Source organism: Oryx dammah, unplaced genomic scaffold (assembly GCF_014754425.2).
Source record: "Oryx dammah isolate SB20612 unplaced genomic scaffold, SCBI_Odam_1.1 HiC_scaffold_2, whole genome shotgun sequence".
In the NCBI taxonomy this organism is placed as follows: Eukaryota; Metazoa; Chordata; class Mammalia; order Artiodactyla; family Bovidae; genus Oryx; species Oryx dammah.
Genome location: NW_024070186.1, coordinates 192,390,765 through 192,412,466, shown reverse-complemented (window position 1 = coordinate 192,412,466; position 21,702 = coordinate 192,390,765). Strand labels below are relative to the sequence as shown.

At 53.1% G+C, this 21,702-nt stretch overlaps 2 protein-coding genes and 1 long non-coding RNA gene across 4 annotated transcripts; 1 reads left to right on the top strand and 2 right to left on the bottom strand.

Annotated features, from left to right (window-relative positions):
* Positions 1-634: 634 nt before the first annotated feature.
* LOC120879002 lies at positions 635-7,134 on the bottom strand. 2 transcript variants are annotated; one of them, XR_005724687.1, is made up of 4 exons: positions 4,418-4,836; positions 2,279-4,147; positions 1,820-1,922; positions 635-858 (listed from the first exon to the last, which is right to left on the bottom strand). It is a non-coding gene; the product is annotated as an uncharacterized LOC120879002 (long non-coding RNA). The 2 variants fall into 2 exon arrangements; XR_005724685.1 differs by having other exon boundaries at positions 2,279-7,134.
* An 84-nt stretch (positions 7,135-7,218) lies between these two features.
* AP1S1 (adaptor related protein complex 1 subunit sigma 1) lies at positions 7,219-13,924 on the top strand. The gene is made up of 5 exons (XM_040262000.1): positions 7,219-7,331; positions 9,377-9,555; positions 10,382-10,490; positions 11,730-11,867; positions 13,142-13,924. The coding sequence occupies exons 1-5, from the start codon at positions 7,329-7,331 to the stop codon at positions 13,187-13,189; spliced, it is 477 nt and encodes a 158-aa protein (XP_040117934.1). The 5' UTR covers positions 7,219-7,328; the 3' UTR covers positions 13,190-13,924.
* An 880-nt stretch (positions 13,925-14,804) lies between these two features.
* Positions 14,805-17,935, bottom strand: VGF (VGF nerve growth factor inducible). The gene is made up of 2 exons (XM_040261988.1): positions 17,716-17,935; positions 14,805-17,196 (listed from the first exon to the last, which is right to left on the bottom strand). The coding sequence occupies exon 2, from the start codon at positions 17,174-17,176 to the stop codon at positions 15,323-15,325; it is 1,854 nt and encodes a 617-aa protein (XP_040117922.1). The 5' UTR covers positions 17,177-17,196; positions 17,716-17,935; the 3' UTR covers positions 14,805-15,322.
* Positions 17,936-21,702: the final 3,767 nt, after the last annotated feature.

Sequence of the window (21,702 nt, the reverse complement as noted above, 5' to 3'; positions counted from 1 at the left end):
TGGCTATAGATTCTATAAATCCCTCAATAGTAAAATGACTCTATCAGAGGGAAACTCATCAAGGAGACACCATCTGTTTTCCAAATCATTTTCCAAAGGCAGTTCCTCAAGTGAGTTTCCTTGTGCTAACTGTAGCAGGCACTTCTGCAGAGACACAGAAGTGGAATCACTCGCCCCAGGCATTACACTGTACTGCCCTCTCTGTGACGTCGGTGAGCCCAGGTCACCCTGAACACACAGGAGGGCTCAAGCGCAGCCAGGGTCAAGGGTGCTGCCCTCGTGTGTCGTCACTAGGGCATCCCACCTGCACACCTGTGCCTTTCCAGCTTGAACACTAGTGTCCCGAACGCAGCCTTTTGTCCCCTGGCCACCAGAGGTCGCTTTGACTCCAGTGGAAAGTTTCTGAAGCAGAGCAACTGTGGCTTCCACCATCATCTTGCCGTTTGAACTCCAATAAATTTAACATGTTTCTCTTTAAACGTGTCTGTATACTGGGGGCTATGAAGCACTTTTTTTGTGTGCAAAGCACTTTTAAAATGAGCATAAAGTGATGTTTCTTATTATCAAGTACAGGCATACCTTGGAGAGACACACCTTTGGTTCCAGAATCTCGAAATAAAGTGAGTCACACAGATTTTTCTGATTTCCCAGTGCATGTAAAAGTTATATTTATACTGTGCTGAAGCCTATTAGGTGTGCAATAACATTATGTCTAAAAAAATGTATGGACTTAACATAATAAAGGACACCTTGCTGTCTGTGACAACACGGATGGCAGGAAGTTGAGGGTATTCTGCTAAGTAAAGTAAGTCAGAGAAAGACTAACACTGTTAGTCTTTGTTTCCTTGTTTGTGGAATCTAAAAAACAAAACCAAGAATAAATGAAAGGAAAGAAAACAAAACAACACTCACAGATACACAGAATAGATTATCTGTTTATGAGAGGGGAAGGGATTTGGAGGGGAAAAAGATTTAAGAGGGTCAGTTTGATGGTGACAGGGCAGTACCTAGATTTATTGTGGGGGTCCTTTGTAGTGTGTGCCAATATCAAATTATTATATCGTACATTTGAAACTAATATAATGTTGCATACCAATTCCACCTCAAAATAAATAATAAGAAACATGTATGCTGCTACTGCTAAGTCACTTCAGTCATGTTCGACTCTGTGCGACCCCATAGACAGCAGCCCACCAGGCTTCCCCGTCCCTGGGATTCTCCAGGCAAGAACACTGGAATGGGTTGCCATTTCCTTCTCCAATGCATGAAAGTGAAAAGTGAAAGGGAAGTCGCTCAGTCGTGTCCGACTCCTAGCAACCCCATGGACTGCAGGCTACCAGGCTCCTCCGTCCATGGGATTTTCCAGGCAAGAGTACTGGAGTGGGGTGCCATTGTCTTCTCCAAGAAACATGTATGGACTTTATAAACACTTTATTGCTAAGAAATACTAACCATCATAATTTTAATCTCCTTGCTGGTGGAAGGTCTTGCCTTGATGTGGATGGCTGCTAACTAGTCAGGGTGGTGGTTGCTAAAGGCTGTGATGGCTGTGAGAATTTCTTAAAATAGGACAACAACGATCAACTGCATTGATTGACTCTTCCCTTCACAATTTCTCCGTAGCCTGCAATGCCGATTGATAGCACTTTACTTATACCAGAACTTCTTTCAAAATGAGACGCAATGCCCTCTAACCTTGCCATAGCTTTATCAACCAAGTTTATGTAATACTCTCACTACTTTCTCGTCACTTCAGCCTTCTTCACAGAAACAGCACCAAGAGTAAATTCTATCTCAAGAAACTATTTTCTTTGCTCACCTGGAATAAAAGACTCTTCATGCATTAGTTTTATCTCGAGATTATAGCAATTCAGTCAGATCTTCAGGCTCCACTTCCAGCTCTCTTGCTTTTTCCACTGCATCTATAGTTACAACAGTAATATCAAAGGTCACCGATCACAGGTCACGATAACAAAGATCATAGCAATTGAGAAGTTTAAAATATTGCAAGAATTACGAAAATGTGACACAGAGATGCAAAGTGAGCAAATATTGCTGGAAAAATAGTGTTAATAGGCTTGTTCAATGTGGGGTTGCTATAAACCTTCAACTCGTTAAAAAAAAAAAAAAAAACTCAGTATCTGTGAAGCATAATAAAATAAGGTCTGCCTGCTTCTACAGAGAATAGACACCAAAAGGCTGAAATGTTGTGGGTGTACTGTACGCTCAGTTACTCAGTCGTGTCTGATTCTTAGCAACCCCACGGACTGTAACCCACCAGGCTCCTCTGTCCGTGGAATTTTTCAGGCAAGAATACTGGAGCAAATTGCCATTTTCTACTCCAGGGGATCTTCCCAATCCAAGGATGGAAGCTGAGCCTCTTGTATCTCCTGCATTGGCAGGCAGCTTCTTTCAACTGTGCCACGTGGGAAGTCACTGCAAAAATGGTTGAAAGGAACATTGCAGAAATAGTCACTGGGGTCTAGACCAGAGCACCAAGGGTCATCAGGACTGGCTGCTGGGTTCAGACTTATAGGATGAATAAGAGGGATTTGGGTCTGTTGGGAGGGAATGGCAGGGCATTCCAGAAAACAATGTGAACGAAAATCACAAAGAAAAATAAATAGCAAGGCAGGTTCAAGTCACCTGAGAATGAAGTCTCAAGTCTCAAGTCACCAGGGTGGTTTTCAGACTCCCTCCTCTGATAACCTAGCCAGTAGATTCCCCTTTTTCTGTACACATTCTCTTAGTCTAACCAAGCAGTCTGATCTTTGTCCCTTGAACAGCCATGCTTTTTGTTACCCTTCATGTCCAAGGCTTAGAGTCTGCAAACTGAGAAAAAGGTAGCTGGGAAACCAAGAGATGGGATGGTTTCAGGGGAAGGGAGAAGGAAGGTACTCATTCTTGAGATGACAATGGGACTTTCCAGTGGGGGAATCCAGTACGTTTATTCAACCAATGGTGGCACCTGCTGTGTGCCAGGCCCTGTGCTCAGCACAGGAGAAACAGGCAGTGAAGCCTGGTGGTCCAGTGGCTAAGACTCCATACTCCTAATGCATGGAATGGAACCGAGGTTCCGCCTCAGGTTAAGAACTAGATCTCACCTGCCGCAACTAAAAATACTGCCTTGCCATAACAAAGACCTGGTGCGGTCAAATAAACTATTTTTACAAGAAAAACAAAATGAAGACAGCTTGTCCTCCAGCAGGAATAATAGATAATAGATATTAGATAGGTACTACTATTCAGAAATTAGAATTTAGCATATTTGGGGTGAGAAGTAAGATGTAAATATCTAGGACTTCCCTAGTGGTCCTGTAGTTGAGTCCACCAGCTGCCAATGGAGGGGACTCAGGTTAGATCCCTGATCTGGGAAGATCCCATGTGCTTTGAGACAACAGCCTGTGCACCAGAATTATTGAGCAGGAGCTCTAGAGTCTCTGAGCCACAGCTATGGAAGCCTGAGGGCCACAACGAGAGGCCACTGCAATGCGCACCACAACCAGAGAAAGCTCCAGCATAGACAAAAATAAATGAACAAATTAAAATTAAAAAAAAATCTAGATGAGGAAACCATGCACACCAATCATAACCGAAGTCAATCAACAAGCACTGTGAGAGGTGCTGTAAAGAAATAAAAGATGAGTAAGACACCATCCCACAAGGCGCTTCCAAACCAGCTGAACAGGTGGGGCCAACTCACATGCGAGGTCAACGGACGGTAAAACCTGATTACCAAGTTTACCAATCAAGAGTCCTGAGTTACTGGGGATTGAAACCAACTCTGGCTAAATGAAACACGAAAGGAAACTGGGGAGCTCCAGGAATTGTCAGGAGGGCCAGAGAACCAGCAGAAGGTCTCATGCTAGAGACAGTGGCCCAAATCACAAATCATGGGATGCCAACATGGTACCCCTTGGTGCCATTGGTGCACAGGACGCTGCCATTGGTGTCTCTCCACCTGCGCCCTAGGTTTTGTCCTCTGACCCTCTGCCAGAATTCAGAGGTATTCAGGACCCGTCAGAATTCAAATTCAAAGTATTCAGGACCCTTACCTGTCCTCATTACCCCATCCCCACCTCATTCCCTCCTGGATCAACGTCCAGGTTGGTGGATGGACTGGCCGAGTCCAGCAGACAGGCTCATGCTGTGGGCACAAAAAGCAAATTCAAACGCTACACTTCGAGGTTGTGCTATTTCCCTCTGGTATCATAATGTGAGGATTCCCAAACCCTAGGAAGGGGGTTTAGAGCCAGGGAAGTGAAAAAGAACGGCAAACATCTACCACACAAAGTATTCAGGACTCTTAGGAACAGCATACAATAAGGTCCCAATTGCTTAGTTAAAAAAAGACGAAGTTAAAAAAAAACCCAGAGATGACTCCAAATGACATCATCAGAGAACAATGACTACTTACAGAATGAGCCAAAAATGGTTGCAGGGAGCTTCATCATAAGAGAGAGACAGATCACAGACTCAGAAATGAAAGGCTTCAGGGGCCATCTGGACCCCCCTTCCACCCACTGCAGGAACTACTTCTACAACCAGAGGAGGGAAGGCTCAGGGAGGTGACAGCATGGGCTTTGCCAGATAACAATACAAACACCAATTGTACCTATGAAGGAGAATCTCACCTCTTCTATTTTTCCATTTATACAAAAGGCACCACTAATCCTTCAGACTCATCTTTGATTCTTCTTCCTCTTCTACTTAGATGAGTTCGCAACTTCAGCTGATTGGCGCATTACAGGTATCTCTCAAATTTGTCCAGCTCCATGGGCTTCCCTCAGAGCTCAGTTGGTAAAGGAGACCCCGGTTCTCAACTCCTGGGTTGGGAAGATCCACTGGAGAAGGGATAGGCTACCCACTCCAGTATTCTTGGGCTTCTCTTGTGGCTTAGCTGGTAAAGAATCCACCTGCAATGCGGGAGACCTGGGCTCAAACCCTGGGATGGGAAGATCCCCTGGAGAAGGGAAAGTATTCTGGCCTGGAGAATTCCATGGACTGTATAGACCATGGGGTCCCAAAGAGTCAGACGTGACTCAGTGACTTTCACTTTCACTTTTCATTCCATCTTTGTGTCTAGATTCCCAAAACTGTCTCCTAGACTGGTGGTCCCCAACCTTTTGGGCACCAGGGGCCGGTTTCATGGAAGATAATTTTTCTATGGATGGCTAGAGGTGGTTTCGGGATGATTCATGCACATTATAATTACTGTGCACTTTATTTCAATTATTATTACATCAGCTTCACCTTAAGTTATCAGGCATTAGATCCTGGAGGTTGGGCACCCCTGTCCCAGATGATTTTGCAGCCTTCCATTTGTTCTTTCAAATCGTTCCCATATTACTATAAGATTAACCTTCTGAAAATGTTTTCCACCAAGTTATTCACCAGCTTGGACAATCATAATGACTCCCAACTTCCCACTGCATTAAATCCAAACTTACCTGCAGATACAAGTTTATTGGAGCCACTTACTCATAGATTATCTATGTATATCATTCACTAACAAGGAAGAAACGTAGTCCACCATCTTCTAGTTAGTTTAAACCACTTAGGTCTGTGACTCTACATGAGCAAAACCCATATTTCTAACAATTCTCTCATGAATCTTATCTTCTCTGCAGCTAGGCACAGCATGTTGAGATAAGGAATTCTAGAAAATGCCATCTTTTCAAGGAGTGTAGGAGCTTACATCTCTGGATCTTCCGCACTTCTTCGGGCTGTTGCCTAGATCTCTTCTTTGCCTCACTGCTCATTACTTCTTTATAAACAACCTTCTCCTCTCCCCCATGAGCACATTTTATTATTTTGCCTTCTGTCCTTCTTACACACTTTCATTCCTTCTTTTCACTCTGTAACAAAGTACCCTTTCTAACTCTAACAACTTACCTTACTGGTATTATTTCTGACCTAAAAAAATAACATCAAGATAGTTCAGCCAACATCTATGCCATCGGCAAGCCTATGACACAGGCAGAGGAGAAAAGGACATGAAAAAGAAAGGATGAAGAAAAAGTACTAGAAGAAAGAAGTTGGGAAAAGCAAATAGTAGTGATTACTACGGTTATCAGTAATTACTACTGATATTGCAATATCAACTGTTGACAATGTTTCAGATACTTTCTATCCAGCCTCAAATCAGAACTGCAAGGTTGGTATTACTATCTTCATTTTTTAAATGAGGAAATGGATGTTTAAATGACCCACCCGAGACTGTACATCAGGTAAGGGTCAGAGACCAGATTGCATCGCAGGTGAATTAAGCCCACCCTCTTGCAATTAAAGAATATGACCTCCATAAAAGAGTAAGAAGAAAAGAACACAAAGCAGAGACAGGTAGGGCCTTACCAACAATTGCTTCAAGTGCCACTCAAAAATAACAGCATCATTAGTTACCAACAATTGTCTAGAAATATACCATTAAGCTTTTGGCATGACAAAATTTAAGATTTCCTCTTACCCATTTATATGCAAAGTCCTTTAGCATGTGGACACACACATTCACACTTGCAAATCCTCTCAAAAAACATGTATTGCAATTTACCTCCGTCTCATCTTTACATTCGTGTCTGGGTCACACCGTCCCTTTTTAGCTTCGACCCATGCTAACTTTTCAAGATTTTCTTTATTTCTTCCTCTTTCTTTCCTCTTAATCATGTTTCTCCTCCTCTTCCTTACCTCACTTTTCTATCAGCTTCTCCTCTTCTCTTATGTCTTGTCTGCCTCATTACCCACACCCTTCTCTTACTTTGAGTGTCGTTGCATCCAGCAGGTTCTCAGTAGATATCTGTTTTGAGCTCCATACTTTTCTCATACCTGCCCCACCACCACCCTTTGTCTTTGCCTTCCTCGTCATTCCTCCTTCTCTAAAGACAGTTTCCACCCTGCTCCCTCTCAATCACCCACACCCCTTCCATTAAATAACCCTACTTCCTCACAAACTCCAGGGGTCATCTTATCCACCTCTCACCCCTTTTCCCGCCTTTTTTCCCCCTAGGTTCCAAAGCGCGAGGACCTCATTGTCTTCCTCCCCCATCTTCCAACCAGCCCACAAGACAGCCTTGTTACCATGACGACAGGGCTACTCAAAGCTGAAGTTAAAGACCTGGTTGCCATGGCCACCGCTTCTCCGCCTCCGGCCCCGCCCGCGCTCCTCGCAGCGTCAGCGCCTGCGCAGTACTCAGCGCATTGGTTCCCGGCGCCCCGGCGGACGGGGCGGGGCTTCAAGCGAGAGGGAGGGAAGGAGGCGAAAGGGTAAGAAAGGGAGTGGAGCTGGCGCCTACGGTGGCCGAAGAGGGACGCGCAGGGCCGGAGGCTGCAGGATGGTAGGCAGTGCGAAGACGGAGGGGAGGGGGGACCGAGGGGCGTGGGCTGCACCTGCAGGGGTCCTTGGGGGCTGCCCTCTGTGTGAGCCGCTCTTTTCCTTCCTCCAATTCTCAGATGCCCTCACTTACCTGGGCGGGTGGGCGAGCCGGCCTCGGAAGGAAGAGCAGCTGGAAATGGCTTTCGGAACAAGCGGCGGGGAGTGGGCGCATTTGTAGCGCCAGAGGGAGGTGACTAGGGGGCGGCGGGACCGTCCAGAGCCAGGGGGAGCGCACGGGTCGCGATCTCAGGGGTCCGAATCACTGCCGCAGGGAACTCGAGCGAGGAACGGGGGTCTGGGGCCTGCTGGCGGACGGAGGCGGCGGGGGTCGCCTGTCTCCGAGACCCTCCGTCCACGTGCAGCCCAGAGTGGAGCGGCGGCCGGCGGGGAGGGCGGTGTGTGGCAGGGGATCGTTCAGGGTGCGAGGAGTGGACGTCCTGCTTCGGTTTGTCGTCCTGCCCACCTGGAGGCGGGGATGAGGTAGGGGAAGCCAGGTGGGCTCGAGTTTTGCTCTCTGGGACCCAGGCTTTGGCTTCTCGGCTCCGGTGCTCTTGGCTCTCCGCCCCCCTACCCTCTCCTCTTTCCGGAACGCAGGCCTTCCGTCTTCCTGCTCCCTGGCCCACCCTCCCATCCTAGCCTCCCTTGCACCACTCTTTTGCCCTCCGGCCACGCTAGCAGCGCTTCCCTTTCCCCGCTGGCAGAAAATACAGTTCTCATGAATTCTGATCTGTAGCCGTCTAGGCTAGTAGTGTTCCACACACCCAGGACTCCAGCCCTGGTGGCATACACGGAGAGAAGAGCTACAGGGGGAGGCAGATCACTCCAGATGTGGCCTGGAGCCCCTACCCCCTGGAAATGGGAAACGGGGGGTGCACGGGGTAGTGAGAGCTCTGCACGTCTCCCCGCTCCACCTCCTTGTGCTTGTTCCAAGAACATTCCCTAGGCGAGCCGCCCAGAATGGCTGGGTCCAAACTGAAGAACTGAAAGGGAAATTGATCACCTGATATCTGGGGAGGTGTGGGCATGTTAGGGAGGCACCCTAAAAGGAAGAAAAAAAGGAATATCTCTGGCTATATGCCTGGATGGCTGAGTTGAGTGGAGGGTGGTGGAATCTAGGGGGTCCTGGTATCATGTTATGGACTTCCCTGGTAGCTCAGACGGTAAAGTGTCTGTCTACAATGCGGGAAACCTGGGTTCGATCCCTGGGTCAGGAAGCAACCCACTCCAGTACTCTTGCCTAGAAAATCCTATGGACGGAGGAGCCTGGTGTCCATAGGGTCGCAGAGTCAGACACGACTGAGCGACTTCACTTGGTATCATGTGCTAACATAAAGGATACCACTGGGCATAGGAATGGAGGGCAGTGTGTTGGGAACATTGGCTAGAGTGTATGGCTAGGATGGGGCAGAGGGCTGAAGTAGCTTCTTGGAAAGAAAATACCTGATTTTAGGATAGTGGTGGATAGAAAGAGCAGGAAAGAAAGCAAACATCTCTTTGCCATCAACTAAGGGGCTGCTCGTTACTGTGCTAGCATTTTACCCACCTTTGGAAACCAGGTTTAGGAAACAGTAAGTTAGGAAATAATAATAATGACATCCAAGGTGTTATAGTGCTTACTTCGTGCCAGGCGCTATTTCCTATGTCAGTTCCACCTAACAACTCTGTAAGGTAGGTACTTTTATTATTTCCATCTGACACATGGGGGAACTGAAGCCCAGAGAAATGAAGTAATGCCCAGGGCAACTTTCTCAACTAGTAGAGCCAGGATTTGAACCCACACGACAGACTCAGACGCGCTGACGCCCCCCCCCAAGAAAGGCGCTTGCTAATGGGGATACCCAGTTGCCAGAAGGGCTGATGTTTTGAAGAAAGTAGGGTCTGTGAGGAGAAAAGAGTTGAATGGGAGGAGTTTGGGACTGTGTGGTTTTGGAGGAAACAAGCTCAGAGAATCCAAGCTCTAAACCTCGGCTCTGACTCCTCCTTCCTCTCCCTACCCCCCACCCCCAGATGCGATTCATGCTGCTGTTCAGCCGGCAGGGGAAGCTGCGGCTGCAAAAATGGTACCTGGCCACCTCAGACAAGGAGCGCAAGAAGATGGTTCGGGAGCTTATGCAGGTGGTTCTGGCTCGCAAGCCCAAGATGTGCAGCTTCCTGGAGTGGAGGGACCTCAAAGTTGTCTACAAGAGGTGACTCCTCACCTACTTTCAGACCTGCCTGGATCCTGCCTGATTGGGGTCTGGAATGGGTTCACCTGGCTGGGAAATAGACAGTCCCTTAGTCTGGCAGAGGTGCCCTGGAGGCTCAGACGGTAAAGAATCTGCCTGCAATGCAGGAGACCTGGATTCTATCCCTAGGTTGGGAAGATCCCCGGGAGAAGGGAATACTTATCCACTCCAGTATTCTTTCCTGGAGAATCCCATGGAAAGAGGAGCCTGGCAAGCTACAGTCCAAAGAGTGGCTAACACTAACTAACTAGGTCTGGGAGAGCTGAGAGCTAAGGACATCTGGAAGGCAGTGATGAACTCCAGCCAGCCTTTACTTTCCAAATTCACCTTGAAGAGAGTCTTGTTCCCTCTTGGTTTTGCTCAAGCCTGGTGCCTACTTCACGCACCTACCTCTGTCCCAAAGGCCCGATCATATTGATTGCACACATCCATTGCAGCCTCACTGAACAGTCGTAGACCCTGGGCCACTTTCCCAATACACACACCACAGACACACAAACCCTTTGTGGTTCCTCCTCTGAGCAGGTGAATTTGTTGGCTCAGGTTTTTGCTGAGTCAAACTGAATGGGTCAGAGGGAAAGAGCTTGTTTCTTTGCCTGTGTTTATGAGAGGCACTAAGAGACACAGTGAGTTACGTTTTCTTACCCTGGAGCCATCCTGCCTGTGTCCAGTAAGGACACAGATCAGGAATGGGGGAAATGGGAGGTTCGGGCACAGAATGCCTGGGTCCCGAAGCAGCCCCGGCAGTACTCCCAGCCATCCATCCCTCCGGTGTCCCCGTCCTCAGATACGCCAGCCTCTACTTCTGCTGTGCCATCGAGGGCCAAGACAATGAGCTCATCACGCTGGAGCTGATCCACCGATACGTGGAGCTCCTGGACAAATACTTTGGCAGCGTAAGTCTCTCCACCCACCCCAGTTCCCGCACTCGGCAATCCCCTTTTTCTACCAGACTCGGACCCTTCCAGTCTCTGTCCTGACTCAGCAAAGGGAAAGTTGGAACAGTGAGAACAGTAATTAATCTCCCTCTTTAAGCCTTAAGCCTATTAGCCATGCGTCTTAATCAGGCCCCCGTGGGAGAAGGGTGGGAACCAGAATCTGCCACTTAATCAATCCATCTAGAGCTTAGCTCAAACTTCCCACACGAGGACAGAGGTCATGTTCAGATAGTATCAGTGGTTCCTGACCTTTACTTTGCTTTGGAGACTTCTGGAGAGTTTTTTTTAAACAATAGCGATGCCTGGGAATCACCCCCAGAGATTCTGAATCAACTGATCTGGGCTACAGCCTGGGCATTGGCAGTGAGCTCATGTCTTAGATGGGGAATAGTAATAACTCCATAATTTGTGTTTCACTTAACAGTTTACAAAGAGCTTTCAGGTTCTCCTGTTTGCTCCTCATTCCATGAGTAGGTGTTGGTGTCTCCATTTTTGGAAGAGAAAACGGACTCAAGAGAAGTTAAATGGCATGTAGAGTTAGCTGGTTTCCTTCCAGGCTTTCCTGGCTTGGTGATAAAGAATCCGCCTGCCAGTGCAATAGACGTGGGTTCGATCTCTGGGTTGGAAAGATCCCCTGGAGAAAGAAATGGCAACCCACTCCAGTATTCTTGGCTGGGAAGTTGCATGGACAGAGGAGCCTGGCAGGCTACAGTATATGGGGTCACAAAAGAGTCGGACACGACTTAGCGACTAAAACAAGAGTTAGCTGCTTAGTGTCAGAGTGTGGCCTAGAATTGAAGCCGTTTACTCTGTGATCCAGAGTCTCCTTCCCTGCCCTGTCACAGCGCCTGGGGGTGCAGGGAGTGGGGTGGGGATGGGTGGGGAGGCCGACCCAACCTCTGGTAGGATTTGTGTCATAGATTTAGGGGAGAAGGCAACAGGAGTCAGGGTCAAGGGTAGACTCGAGCAACTAATATCTCAGGATCACAGAGGAAGAGAAAAGGAGAAGGAAAAGCTGAACCCAGGATGAAAGCCTAGGGTTTCGGGAGGACATAGACCTGGGGCAAGAACCCAAGGTGGAGAGTGGTCATGAAGGCCGCGGAGCCAAGGTGGGGAAAGAGCTGGGGAGGCTGGGGCGCAGGCGAGGGGGGAGAACGCACCTTGACCCTCACCTCTGCCTCCTCCCCCGCCCCCCAGGTTTGCGAGCTGGACATCATCTTCAACTTTGAGAAGGCCTACTTTATCTTGGATGAGTTTCTGATGGGGGGAGACGTCCAAGACACCTCCAAGAAGAGTGTGCTGAAGGCCATCGAGCAGGCGGACCTCCTGCAGGAGGTACGGGTCCGGGACAGTGAGGAGGAGGAAGAGGACCGTGGCCGAGGGCACCCTCCCTACCCTGGACCCTTCACCTGTGGACCCCAGCTGCCCCCTTCCCGCCGCTACCGACACGGCCCCCCTCCCTGTGGCGTCTGGCCCCCACGCTGCCAGGTTGGCCAGCTGGCCCTCAAGCCCTGACTGCTCAGGGTAGGAGGTAGTGGTGGGGCAGACAGCCTGCCTGGACCAAGTCCTCCCCCTCCTTCTCCCGAGACCCAGAGTGTCTCATCCCAGCCAGATCGCTTTTGTCCCACGCTTCTCTTGGTGTTTAGGGTTGCCCGGAGAATTGGAGAAGGGGCACACAATAGGTCATTCTTTTTCTTCCCTGGTGTCTTCCCTTTTTTTAAAACACACACACATACTCAAAGCCTCTGCTGCTGAGAAGCAGAATTTTGCCCTGGGGATTTCAGGGTTTGGGTGGAGGGCACCTGGTTGTTGGTTCTCTCTTCTATCCGACACCCCCGCCCTCACCCCATTGCTGCCTGCCCCCTCTCTGCTGTGCCACTGCTGAGCCTTGGTGCAAGGAGATGAGTCACCGGAACCTGCAGTGATGAGCAAGCCGGCCTGAGCTGGCTCTGAGGAGGGGGAGAGGCGGTGGGGGGCTCATCCGTGCAGCAGGAGAAAGGGTAAAATCCGACTTGCCACCTCACTGGTCTAGTCCCCCATCACATACACACACACACACACACACACACACGTGCCCTGGCACTCGCACACCCACCCTGTTACTAGTGCTCTGCTCAGACCCTTATGACTCATCTCTCTGCAGTCTGGTCCACTTGCCTCGGGGACCTGATGCCAACTTCTTACTGCCTCCCCCGACTCTGGAGGAAAAAAACAAAAAGGTCCCACCTAACCATCTGCCACCTCCAGCCCTGGGAAAGCAGGTTTCCCAGCTCCCAAGGCCCCATTTTACTCCCTTCCCTTCAGCTAATAAGGTCGAGCCCCCTGCTCACCGAGCTCCCGCTTTGGGTTCTCTGGGTGGTGGTGGACTCCATCTGGTTGCCTCAGTTGGCTCTACAGGGTGGCCTCAGGAGGCTGGGCAGCTCCCCTGAAGGGTCCCCAGCCATTCCAGCCTTGGGCTTACTTGGGCTTCTCTCTCCCCTCTCCCCCGTGTCTCTGTGTCTGCCCCCCTGCCCCGGTCTGCCCTCATGATTGCTGCCCACCCACCCCCCTCACCCTCACCCCGTCTCTCCTGGTGTCTCCCCACCACCCTCTGTCTGTCTCTGCCTTAGGAGGATGAGTCGCCACGCAGTGTGCTGGAGGAGATGGGTCTGGCATAGCCCTCGCCCTGGGGCCGAGTGGAGATGTGGGGATCTGGTGAAGAGGTGGGGCATTGGTGGCCCTTTTCCTCTTGGTGGGACCCAGCTGCGCCTGCTCTGCTGCCTCACCTTTTTCTGCAGTGAGCTGTGGGCTCAGGACCCTCAAGCATTCCCTCCTTCTACCCCCTACGTCCTGTTTCCCCTTTTTTCACTGAAGGTTTTAAGGAGCTAGGAGGCAGGAAAATGTGACCAAGTCGGGGGTGCTATTTGGCTTTCATTCCCTGCCTTTGAAGAACCAGTGTCACCCCAAACTTCCCCCCACCCTTATAACTGTAAATATATAAATATGTCAGGTTAAAGGGAAAAGGTTTTCAGGGCTCTTCTCTTCTCCCTGCCCCATAACCTACCTCCAGCCCTCCCCGCAGCCAGCCGGGGGCGGCCTCTCTGCCTGGGAGGGGGACTTCTGTGTCTCCAGAGGGAAGTCCTTTTCCCTCACCTGCCCCTCCCCTTCCTTCTTGGCTGCAGTGGGGCCTCTGTCCAGTGCCCGGGGAGGAGCACCATAGTTAATTTTTTTCTAACCTTGCTACTTTGAGGGAAGGGAGAGCTGGAGAGAGGGCAGGCTTTACAGGAGAGTGGGCCCTGTCCCTCCTTCACTCTTCTTAAATCCTGGGTGAGGCAGGAGCTAAGGGGTTGGGGTGGGGAAAGTGTCTGATTCTTTTTCCTTCTCTCTGAAATAAAAGGAAAAGCATTTCTGGACTTTGGCTTGCTTAGGCTCTGTGAAGGAAGGCAGGGCTGCTGAAATCAGTGAGGACAAAAACAGAACCCTACCCATTCCATTCCACTCTTCCCTGGAACTAGAATTGCCAGATTTAGGGCAAAAAAAAAAAAAAAAGAGGACACCCAGTTCAGTTTCTTATAATAATGAAGAATGACTTTTTAGGATAAGTGTGTCCTGTGCAGGGCTTCCCTGCTGGCTCAGTGGTGAAGAATCCACCTGCCAATGCAAGAGACTCAGGTTCAGTCCCTGAGTCAGGAAGATGCCCTGGAGAAGGGAATGGCTACCCACTCCAGTATTCTTGCCTGGGAAATACCATGGACAGAGGATCCTGGCGGGCTACAGTCCACAGGTTTGCCAAAGAATCGGACACGACTGAGCATGCATGTATATGCTTAGAAAAGGTTTGACAAGCGGCTAAAACCAGGATGTTTTTTTAGCTGCCAACACCTCCCCATAGGAGGTCATGTGAAGTAGGTAGGACCAGGGAATTTAGGGAGCCATTGAGGAAGGTGGGTGGGTAAGGTGGAGCAGGGGCGGTGGGGAGCCACCCATACTGCCTAGGTGGCCCTGAGATGGTTCAAAGATCTCAACTAGGTGGCCCAGAGCTGCAGCTCCTTATTCACTCTGCATCTCTCTGCGCAGGACGTGGGGTCTTGTGACTAATGGCCAAGCTGATAGTGGAACTTATTGCTTTCTAAAGGATGTGAACCCATTCTACCGCCGCCCCTCAAATTCGGTTGAAAGAGGTTCTATCACTCAACCCTCGCTTTTGAGCAGGAGGTGGCTGGCGCTTCCCTCACCGCCCCTTGGGAAGGACCACATAGGCCCAAGGGGACGGGTGAATAACCGAGAACAAAGTCCTAATAAAATAGTCACTTTTATTTCTTAGCAAAACTATTTCCTCCGTGAGGGGTATTTACAACAGAGTAGGGAAAGAAGGGGTAAATTCACAGCGATCCAGAGAGGGCAGAGTGGCTCTTGGGAGGCCCAAAGGGCGGGAGACAAGACATTTCACACAGTTAACTGGAAATGCTTTTTCCGGTTTCAGATCGGGACATCCCGAGAGAGGGACTAGGTGGGGACTGGGTCCCGCATGAGGAGTCGGGGGGGTGGGGGGCAGGGAACTCGCACAAACTACCCACCCGCCTGTGCTGGCCCCGAGATCCCCCCGAGTTTGAGGATTTCGGGCTTCCCACCAGCGAAGAAGTCTTGACTGGTCTGGGCGCAGCGCGGGGGCGGGGCGGCCCGCGGGCGGAGGGGGAGCAGGGGTGGGGCTGAGTGGCGGCCGAGGGCGGGGCCGGGCGCATGCAAACACCGAGGGGTAAAGGAGCGACACGGAGGCGGGTGCGCGGGGGCGGGGCCGGGGCCGGGGCGCGTCACGGGCGCCGGAGCAGCACGTGCTCGATGTAATTCTCCAGCTCCTCCTGCTCCTGCAGCCGGCGCTCCTCGGCCTCCGCCTCCTCCTGCGCACGCCGCGCCTGGGCCTCCCGGTCGGGATAGTGGCGCGAAAGCGACAGGGCGTGGTGGTAGTGGCGGCGGCGCGAGGCGGCTGGCGGCTGCAGCGTCCGCGGCCGGATGTAGTTGGGGAAAGGGTGGTAGGGCCCCGGGGAAAACACCTCGTCCTCCTCCCGATCCCACGGCGGAAGCACCTCGTTCCAGTCGGGCAGCTCTTCTCGGGCGGGGGCGGGGGGCGGGGGCTGCGGGGAGCGGGCGTGAGTAGGGGCCGGAGCGGCCCGGGGGGGCGGCACAGGCTCGGGAGGGGCGTTCTTCTTCCGCTTCCGCTTCTCTTCCACCTCCTCGATGATGCTGACCACATCGTCCGCGGGCAGGTGGAGTTTGGTGGACAGCTCAATGAGGCTATCGATCGTCTGCGGGTCCATCTCTTCGTCGTCGTCCTCGTCCTCCGCCCCGCCCTCCTCTGCCCCCTCGGCCTCCTTTCGTCGATGGCCGGGCGTCTCCTCCTGGGAGCGCTTGTCTTCGGCTCCGGCTTCGCCGTCCTCCTCCTCGGCGAACAGGAGCGCGTTCTGTCGCGCCCTCTCCGCCTCCTCCGCCTCCGCCTCCGCCTCCGCCGCCTCCTCATCCTCCTCCCCCACCCTCTCCTCCCCGCCGCGTCTCTCCTGCTCCGCCTCCTCTTGCTGCCTCGCTGTCTCTCGCCCGCCCCCCTCCTCCTCTTGCAGCCCCCGACCCCCCAGGCCGCGCTGCCGAGCCCCGCCCTGCAGCAAATACTGGAGCAGCAGGTCAGAGGCGAGGTCGGCCAGCCGCTCTTCCTGCGCCGCCGCCTGCCGGGTGGCCTCTGCCTGCCGCCGCCCGGCTTCTACCTGCGCCAGCCCTTGCTGTAGAAGGCGCTCCCCCGCCTCAGTGCCGCCCAGGAGGGAGGTCTCCGGCCGGCGCGCCTTGGGAAAGGGAGCGGCCAGGCCTTGGTACGCCTTGGACAAGGGTGCCAATGCCTCACCTAGGTGTGTTTTGGGGGAGGACCCTCCTTCCCCGAACTGGTGGGCTTCGGGAAGGGGTCCGCTCTCTGGCACACGCGCCTGGAATTGCGGGGGAGCAGGGGGCGGCAGGGGCGCGCGCTCCGGGACGCGCGCCTGGAACTCTCCCCAGGAAGCGCGCCACACGCGCTCCGGCCCGGGGCTCTCCAGGTTGACTCGGGTCAGCGTGTGCGTGCGGGTTTCCGTCTCTGCTGCTGCCGTCTCTTGCTGGCGTTTGGCGCTGCTCGGACTGAAATCTCTCAGCTCCTGAAGCAGGGAAGCTAGCGCCTCGAGCTCCTCCGAGGGATCGGCCGCCTCGGCACCATTCTCCTGAGTCTGAGGGCGCGGAGGGGCCGCGGGCGCCTGGGTCTCTGGCGCTGGGAGACTATGGGTCTGGCTGCGCACGGTCTCGGTCAGCAGAGATTCTGCTGTTTCTTCCTCTGGCCGCTGCTGGGAGCCGCCGGGCGCCGGGGGCGAGGCCGGGCGGTCGAGTGCTTGCAGCAGCACCGCGGCCAGCGCCCGGGGATCCACGCCCTGGAAAAGCTCTCCCTCCTCCAGCGGCTCTGAATTTCGAGCGGCTCGGACCTCTGGGGCGCTAACATCCTTCGGCCCGAGCACTGCGTCCCCAGCTACCGGCTGTTTATGCTCAGAGCTGGGAGGAGGTGGCTGAGCCTCAGGGTGCCCGGGGGGCGCTGCTCCCAACCCCTTGATCAGTAGGAGCAGGCAGAAGAGGACAGTAGCCGGCAACCTGAGCGATTTCATGACCTAAGGACTGCCGGAGACTGTGGGGGGAAAAAAAAAAAAATAGAAGGGACCAAAGAAAGAGAGGGTTTCTGTAAGAATTTTTCCTCTCTCTGAATTTATATCCCCTTCCCCCATATTTAATCAGGAAATCCGGGGCTTCCCTTGTCTCCCTAACCTTACCCAGAAAAGGGACGTTTAGGAGCAAAGGAGGACGATGTTGTGCCGATCTCTGGAATCGTGTAAATGGGGAAACGTCTGCAACCCTTGCTCCCCCAGTGCCTCCTCGCCCCCTTCCCTGAGCCATCTCACTGCCAGCGCCCACATACTAAGCAGCAAGGATGCAGGGGGAAAAAAATCTGCTCCCTCCCCGCAGGACTCCCCGGATGGTGCGTGGGCGACTTCAGCAGCAAGAGAAAAGCGGCGACTCCCCCATTTACAGGGACCCTTCCCAGGGGCTCCCCGCTGTGTTTTCAACACTCCCATCTGTGGGGAGAGAGAACCCTCCCTTCACGCCCACGACTGCCGAGGGTTTGAGGGACGGACAGCAGAGTATTTACCAGCTGGTGCCACGACGCGGGAGGTGGAGAAGAGGGTCGGGGCGGGGTGGGGACAGGGGAAGATCGGGATGAGTCCGCCTCGGCTCCGAGCGGTGGCTAGGATACGAGAGATGGTCGAGGTCTGGCGTCCAGTGCGCTGGGCTCAGCTGGGTCCGCGCGGCTCCGGGAGACTCGCTCGCTCAGGCTTCAGCACGCTGGACAGCGCCCGCGCCGCCACCGCCTTATAAAGAGGAGCGCGCGAGGTCACGTGGGAATCGCCCCGCCCCATTGACGTCAATGTTCATTCATGGGGAAGCGGGCGGGCGCCTAGAGGCGGGAGGACGCCCAACGATTGGATGATATGTGCCTCTCCCGGCCCGCGCCTGCGTGCTGCGGGCCTCGACTGGAGGGGCGTGCGCTAGCCTAGCACAGGGGAAATGAATGAATGAAGGAATGAATGAATGAAATGCTGAGGCGGGCGGGGTAGGGGGCTATGAATGAATGAAGGAGGGACGAGGAGAAAAGGATGAATGAATGAATGGTGAATGAACGGAAGGGTGAATGCGGAGCCGCTGCGAGGCGGGAGGGTGGGTCACAGAGCGACCTGCCCCGGCGGGAACCCGGCGAGTGGAATAGGGTGGGGGCGCTCCCAGCGTCTGACTGGGCCCCAGTAGGAGATCCATACTGGGAAGGGAGAAGATAAGACTCCAAAACTGAGGAGGGAGCCAGACTCCCCGTCTCCTGACTGCAGGGTCCACAGGAAACACGCCCAAGGACGGCGTGAACCTGAGAGAGGAGGGATGGTTCTGCGCGCCTGCGGGCGCTGTCCGCGGATCTGCGGTGCGGGGTGCGTGCCCTGGGCTGGGGCACATGGGTGGATCTTGCGGTTTGAGTGATCTGGATGGAAAGGATCCGAGTTGGAAGAGACAGGGGAAAGATTGAGGATATGTGTGCGTCTGTGTCGTGTCTGTCCGTGGTCGGTGCGTGTCTGGAGAAAAAGGTGTGTCTGTCTTTCTGTCCAGTTGACTCTGTAGCGTACGTTGGTGCCCCCGCTGTGCCCTTTTTCAGACCACCTCTCCTCACCACCTTCCTGCTTCTTCCCCTCCCGCTGCTACCCCCCAAAGGACGTTTGGAGGACGAGAGCAGACCTGGTGGGGAGGGGGTTGTGCAGGTTGCGGGGGTGACTCAGTTCAATCTCTCTTCGTTGCTTAAAGGGAAGATTTGAACGCGATGCGGGTTGGGGGTGGAGGGTGGGTTCAAAAGCAACGTCAGAGATCACCCCTCTCTGCCCCCAGACCCCTCGTCCGAATCTCCTGTCAGAGGGGTTGGGGTTGGGGGCTTGGATAGTTAGAGGTTCCGGGGGGGGGGCGGGGGGGGGCGATGACGCACAGATTGCGCAAAGAGAATCCATCAGTGAGCCGGGTCCAGTGAAGGGAGACCAGCCATAGGCGGGGGTGCAGGGCGGGGGCGGGGGGGACGGAAATGAGGAGGGGGCAGGGAGAGGGGAGGGAGGCGAGGGGAGCAGCCACTGCAGGAATGAAGGGGAGGGAGGGGAGCTGGAGGGGGGCTGCGGTGCAGGCAGAGAGCTGTGCGGGGGTGTGGGCAGGGAGAGCGGGGAGTGGAATGACACATGCCAGACACACAAGAACTGCGGACACAGGGCTGCCCGTGGGCACATACAGGGCACCCTCGCCCTAAGACTTTGGAAACCAGGATTGGGGCTGCCTGCCAGGAGCTCAGAGGCTCTTTCAGAGCCAGTCCTCACCCCCTTCCTCATCTTCCTAGTATTGACCCTCATCCTTTCCTCTCTCTCTCTCTCTCTCTCTCTCTCTCTCTCTCTCTCTCTCTCTCTCTCGCACACACACGCGCACACACACACACACACACACACACTCACGTGCTTTCCCTCTATAGCCAGCAGTGGCTTCTCGGGTCCATCACTGGCTCCCCTTTCCCAGAAGAAAGCCCATCAGCTCTGCGGGGAAAAGGTGGGGAGGAGTAGAGACAGAGGAAAGAGAAGAGATGGGGGCAGGAGAGGGAGGCAGGGAGGCAGGCATCTGGAACAGGTAGAAGGATCAGGCTAAAGAAAAAAAAAAAAGGAGAACCAAGGTGACTGTGAAGATGCCAAAGAAAGGAGGGAGAGAAGGGGGCAGCAGACCTGAGACTGGGCTTCATCCCCCTCCCCCCAAACTATCTAGGCCTCCCCCTACCCCTATGGGTTCCTCTCATTCCTCTTCCTCTTCATCCCACCTCCCCTTTATCCTCCCTGCCTGGTTACTGAGAGCAGTGGAATGGGGAGGGGGGGGGGGTCACGTTACCTTCCTGAGGAGGATGAATCAGAGAGAGATGGCTCAGACATCTGGTGGGGGGAGGGGAAGCCATCCAAGAGAGAAGGAAAGAGGGAGGGAGGCAAGGGGGACAGAGCGAGAGGCTGATGGGGCTAAGAGACCAAGTATGAGATGAAGGAGACAGGCATCTAGAGAAACTGTGTTCCCGCGGGCTTGTGTATGTGCACCTACATATGTGCGCATTGTGTTTGTGTGTATAGAGATTAATGAAACGGGTGGAAAGAAAGGGAATGGGGAGGCCAATTATGTATTTAATCAGATAGAGAATGGATAGGCATGGGAGCGTTCCAATTTAAATACGTAAATTTTCTCTTTCAACCTGTGGGGCTGTGTTTTTGCCTGTTTCCAGGTGTCTGTGTGTAACTATTAGTGTTTGTGGGTCCTGATTCCTCTGAGTGCCTGTATACCTGTGTGGTTGGGAGTCTGAGTGCATCCACTCTGGTCATCTGCTGGTGTCTGAAAAGCATCATCTGGCTTGGTGCGTCAACAATGTGTGTGTACCCCTGTGTCTTTGTGCATTTCTCTGGATCCTTCCGTGCTTATTGATATATGTTGTTATGTGACTTCTACATGCCTTTGATCTTTCCCACCCCTCCCCCACATTTACCTTCATCTCTAAATTTCTGTGCAGGAAAGTCTCAGTGTCTTGGCCGCTCTTCTGCAGCCCCCAAGTTCAAGCTTTCCCCCCCCTTTTTTAGCGTGTTCCCTCCTTCCTTCATTCTTCTCCAACCCTTTCTTCCTCCACTCAGCCCAGAAGTCCAGGGGAGCTTCTCAGAAACCGACATCCCAAGAGTCTCAGCCATTATGGCATGGGGGAGGGGACAGTGAGGTAGAAGGCAAGACAGCAGTGTTGGTGATTCCACCATCTAGAATACGTCTGCATGGGCTCTGAATCTCCGGGTCTGATTGTGCCTCTCTCCATCCCAGTTCCCTGCCTGGGGTCAGTTCATTCACACACACCCCACCTCTCAAAGATGTGCTGTGCCTTTCACATCCTACTGTCTCTAGGGGCTTCTGGAATAGAGCTGGACTAGGGACAGGTTCCTGGAATTGGAGAGAGGAGGGAGATGGCAGGAAAGAAGGAGCAATGAGACAGAGCTGGAAAAGGCAAAGCTGAGACGGGGAGTAGGAGGAGATGCCTGTTTGCTCTGAGATACTTGTACAAATCCATCTCTGTGTCTTTGTTTCTGAATCTCTCATACTCTCCAGGAGGGTGCTAAGAGAAGATGGGGTCCAACCAAGTAGAGATCCAAGCTGAAGGTTTGGAAAACCAAGGAAGAGGGACAGAGCACTGGGTCTTTTCCCTGAGAAGGTTTGGGAAAGAAGAGGGTAGGGGGTTGGGTCCCCCTCCCCACCTTGCAGCTCACTCCCCTCTCTTCTTCCCTTCCCCCCAACCGGTGACTCACCTCTGCAGCCTTTAATGCGTCAGCGATGGAGGGGGGGGGACTGGCAGGGAGGGGCACTTTATGAGGGAGGCTGGGGTCTTCACTTTGAATTGAAAGAAGGTGCTTAAGAACCCCCTGGAAATGACCCCATTAGAATGCATCATTGCCTATCCCCTGCTCACCACAGTTCAGGAGGGTTTGGAGTCCTGGGAAGGGGACTGAAAGAGGGCTAGGGGCTACTGGTGGATCTGGGAAGGATGAATAATAGGAAGGGG

What these genes read in the sequence shown, in the direction of transcription:
- AP1S1 (XM_040262000.1), top strand. An exon ending in TGGACAAATACTTTGGCAGC is followed by an intron (nt 10,491 to 11,729) that starts GTAAGTCTCTCC and finishes CCCGCCCCCCAG; the next exon opens with GTTTGCGAGCTGGACATCAT. An exon ending in AGGCGGACCTCCTGCAGGAG is followed by an intron (nt 11,868 to 13,141) that starts GTACGGGTCCGG and finishes TCTCTGCCTTAG; the next exon opens with GAGGATGAGTCGCCACGCAG.
- VGF (XM_040261988.1), bottom strand. Translation starts at nt 17,176, where the DNA reads ATGAAATCGCTCAGGTTGCCGGCTACTGTCCTCTTCTGCCTGCTCCTA.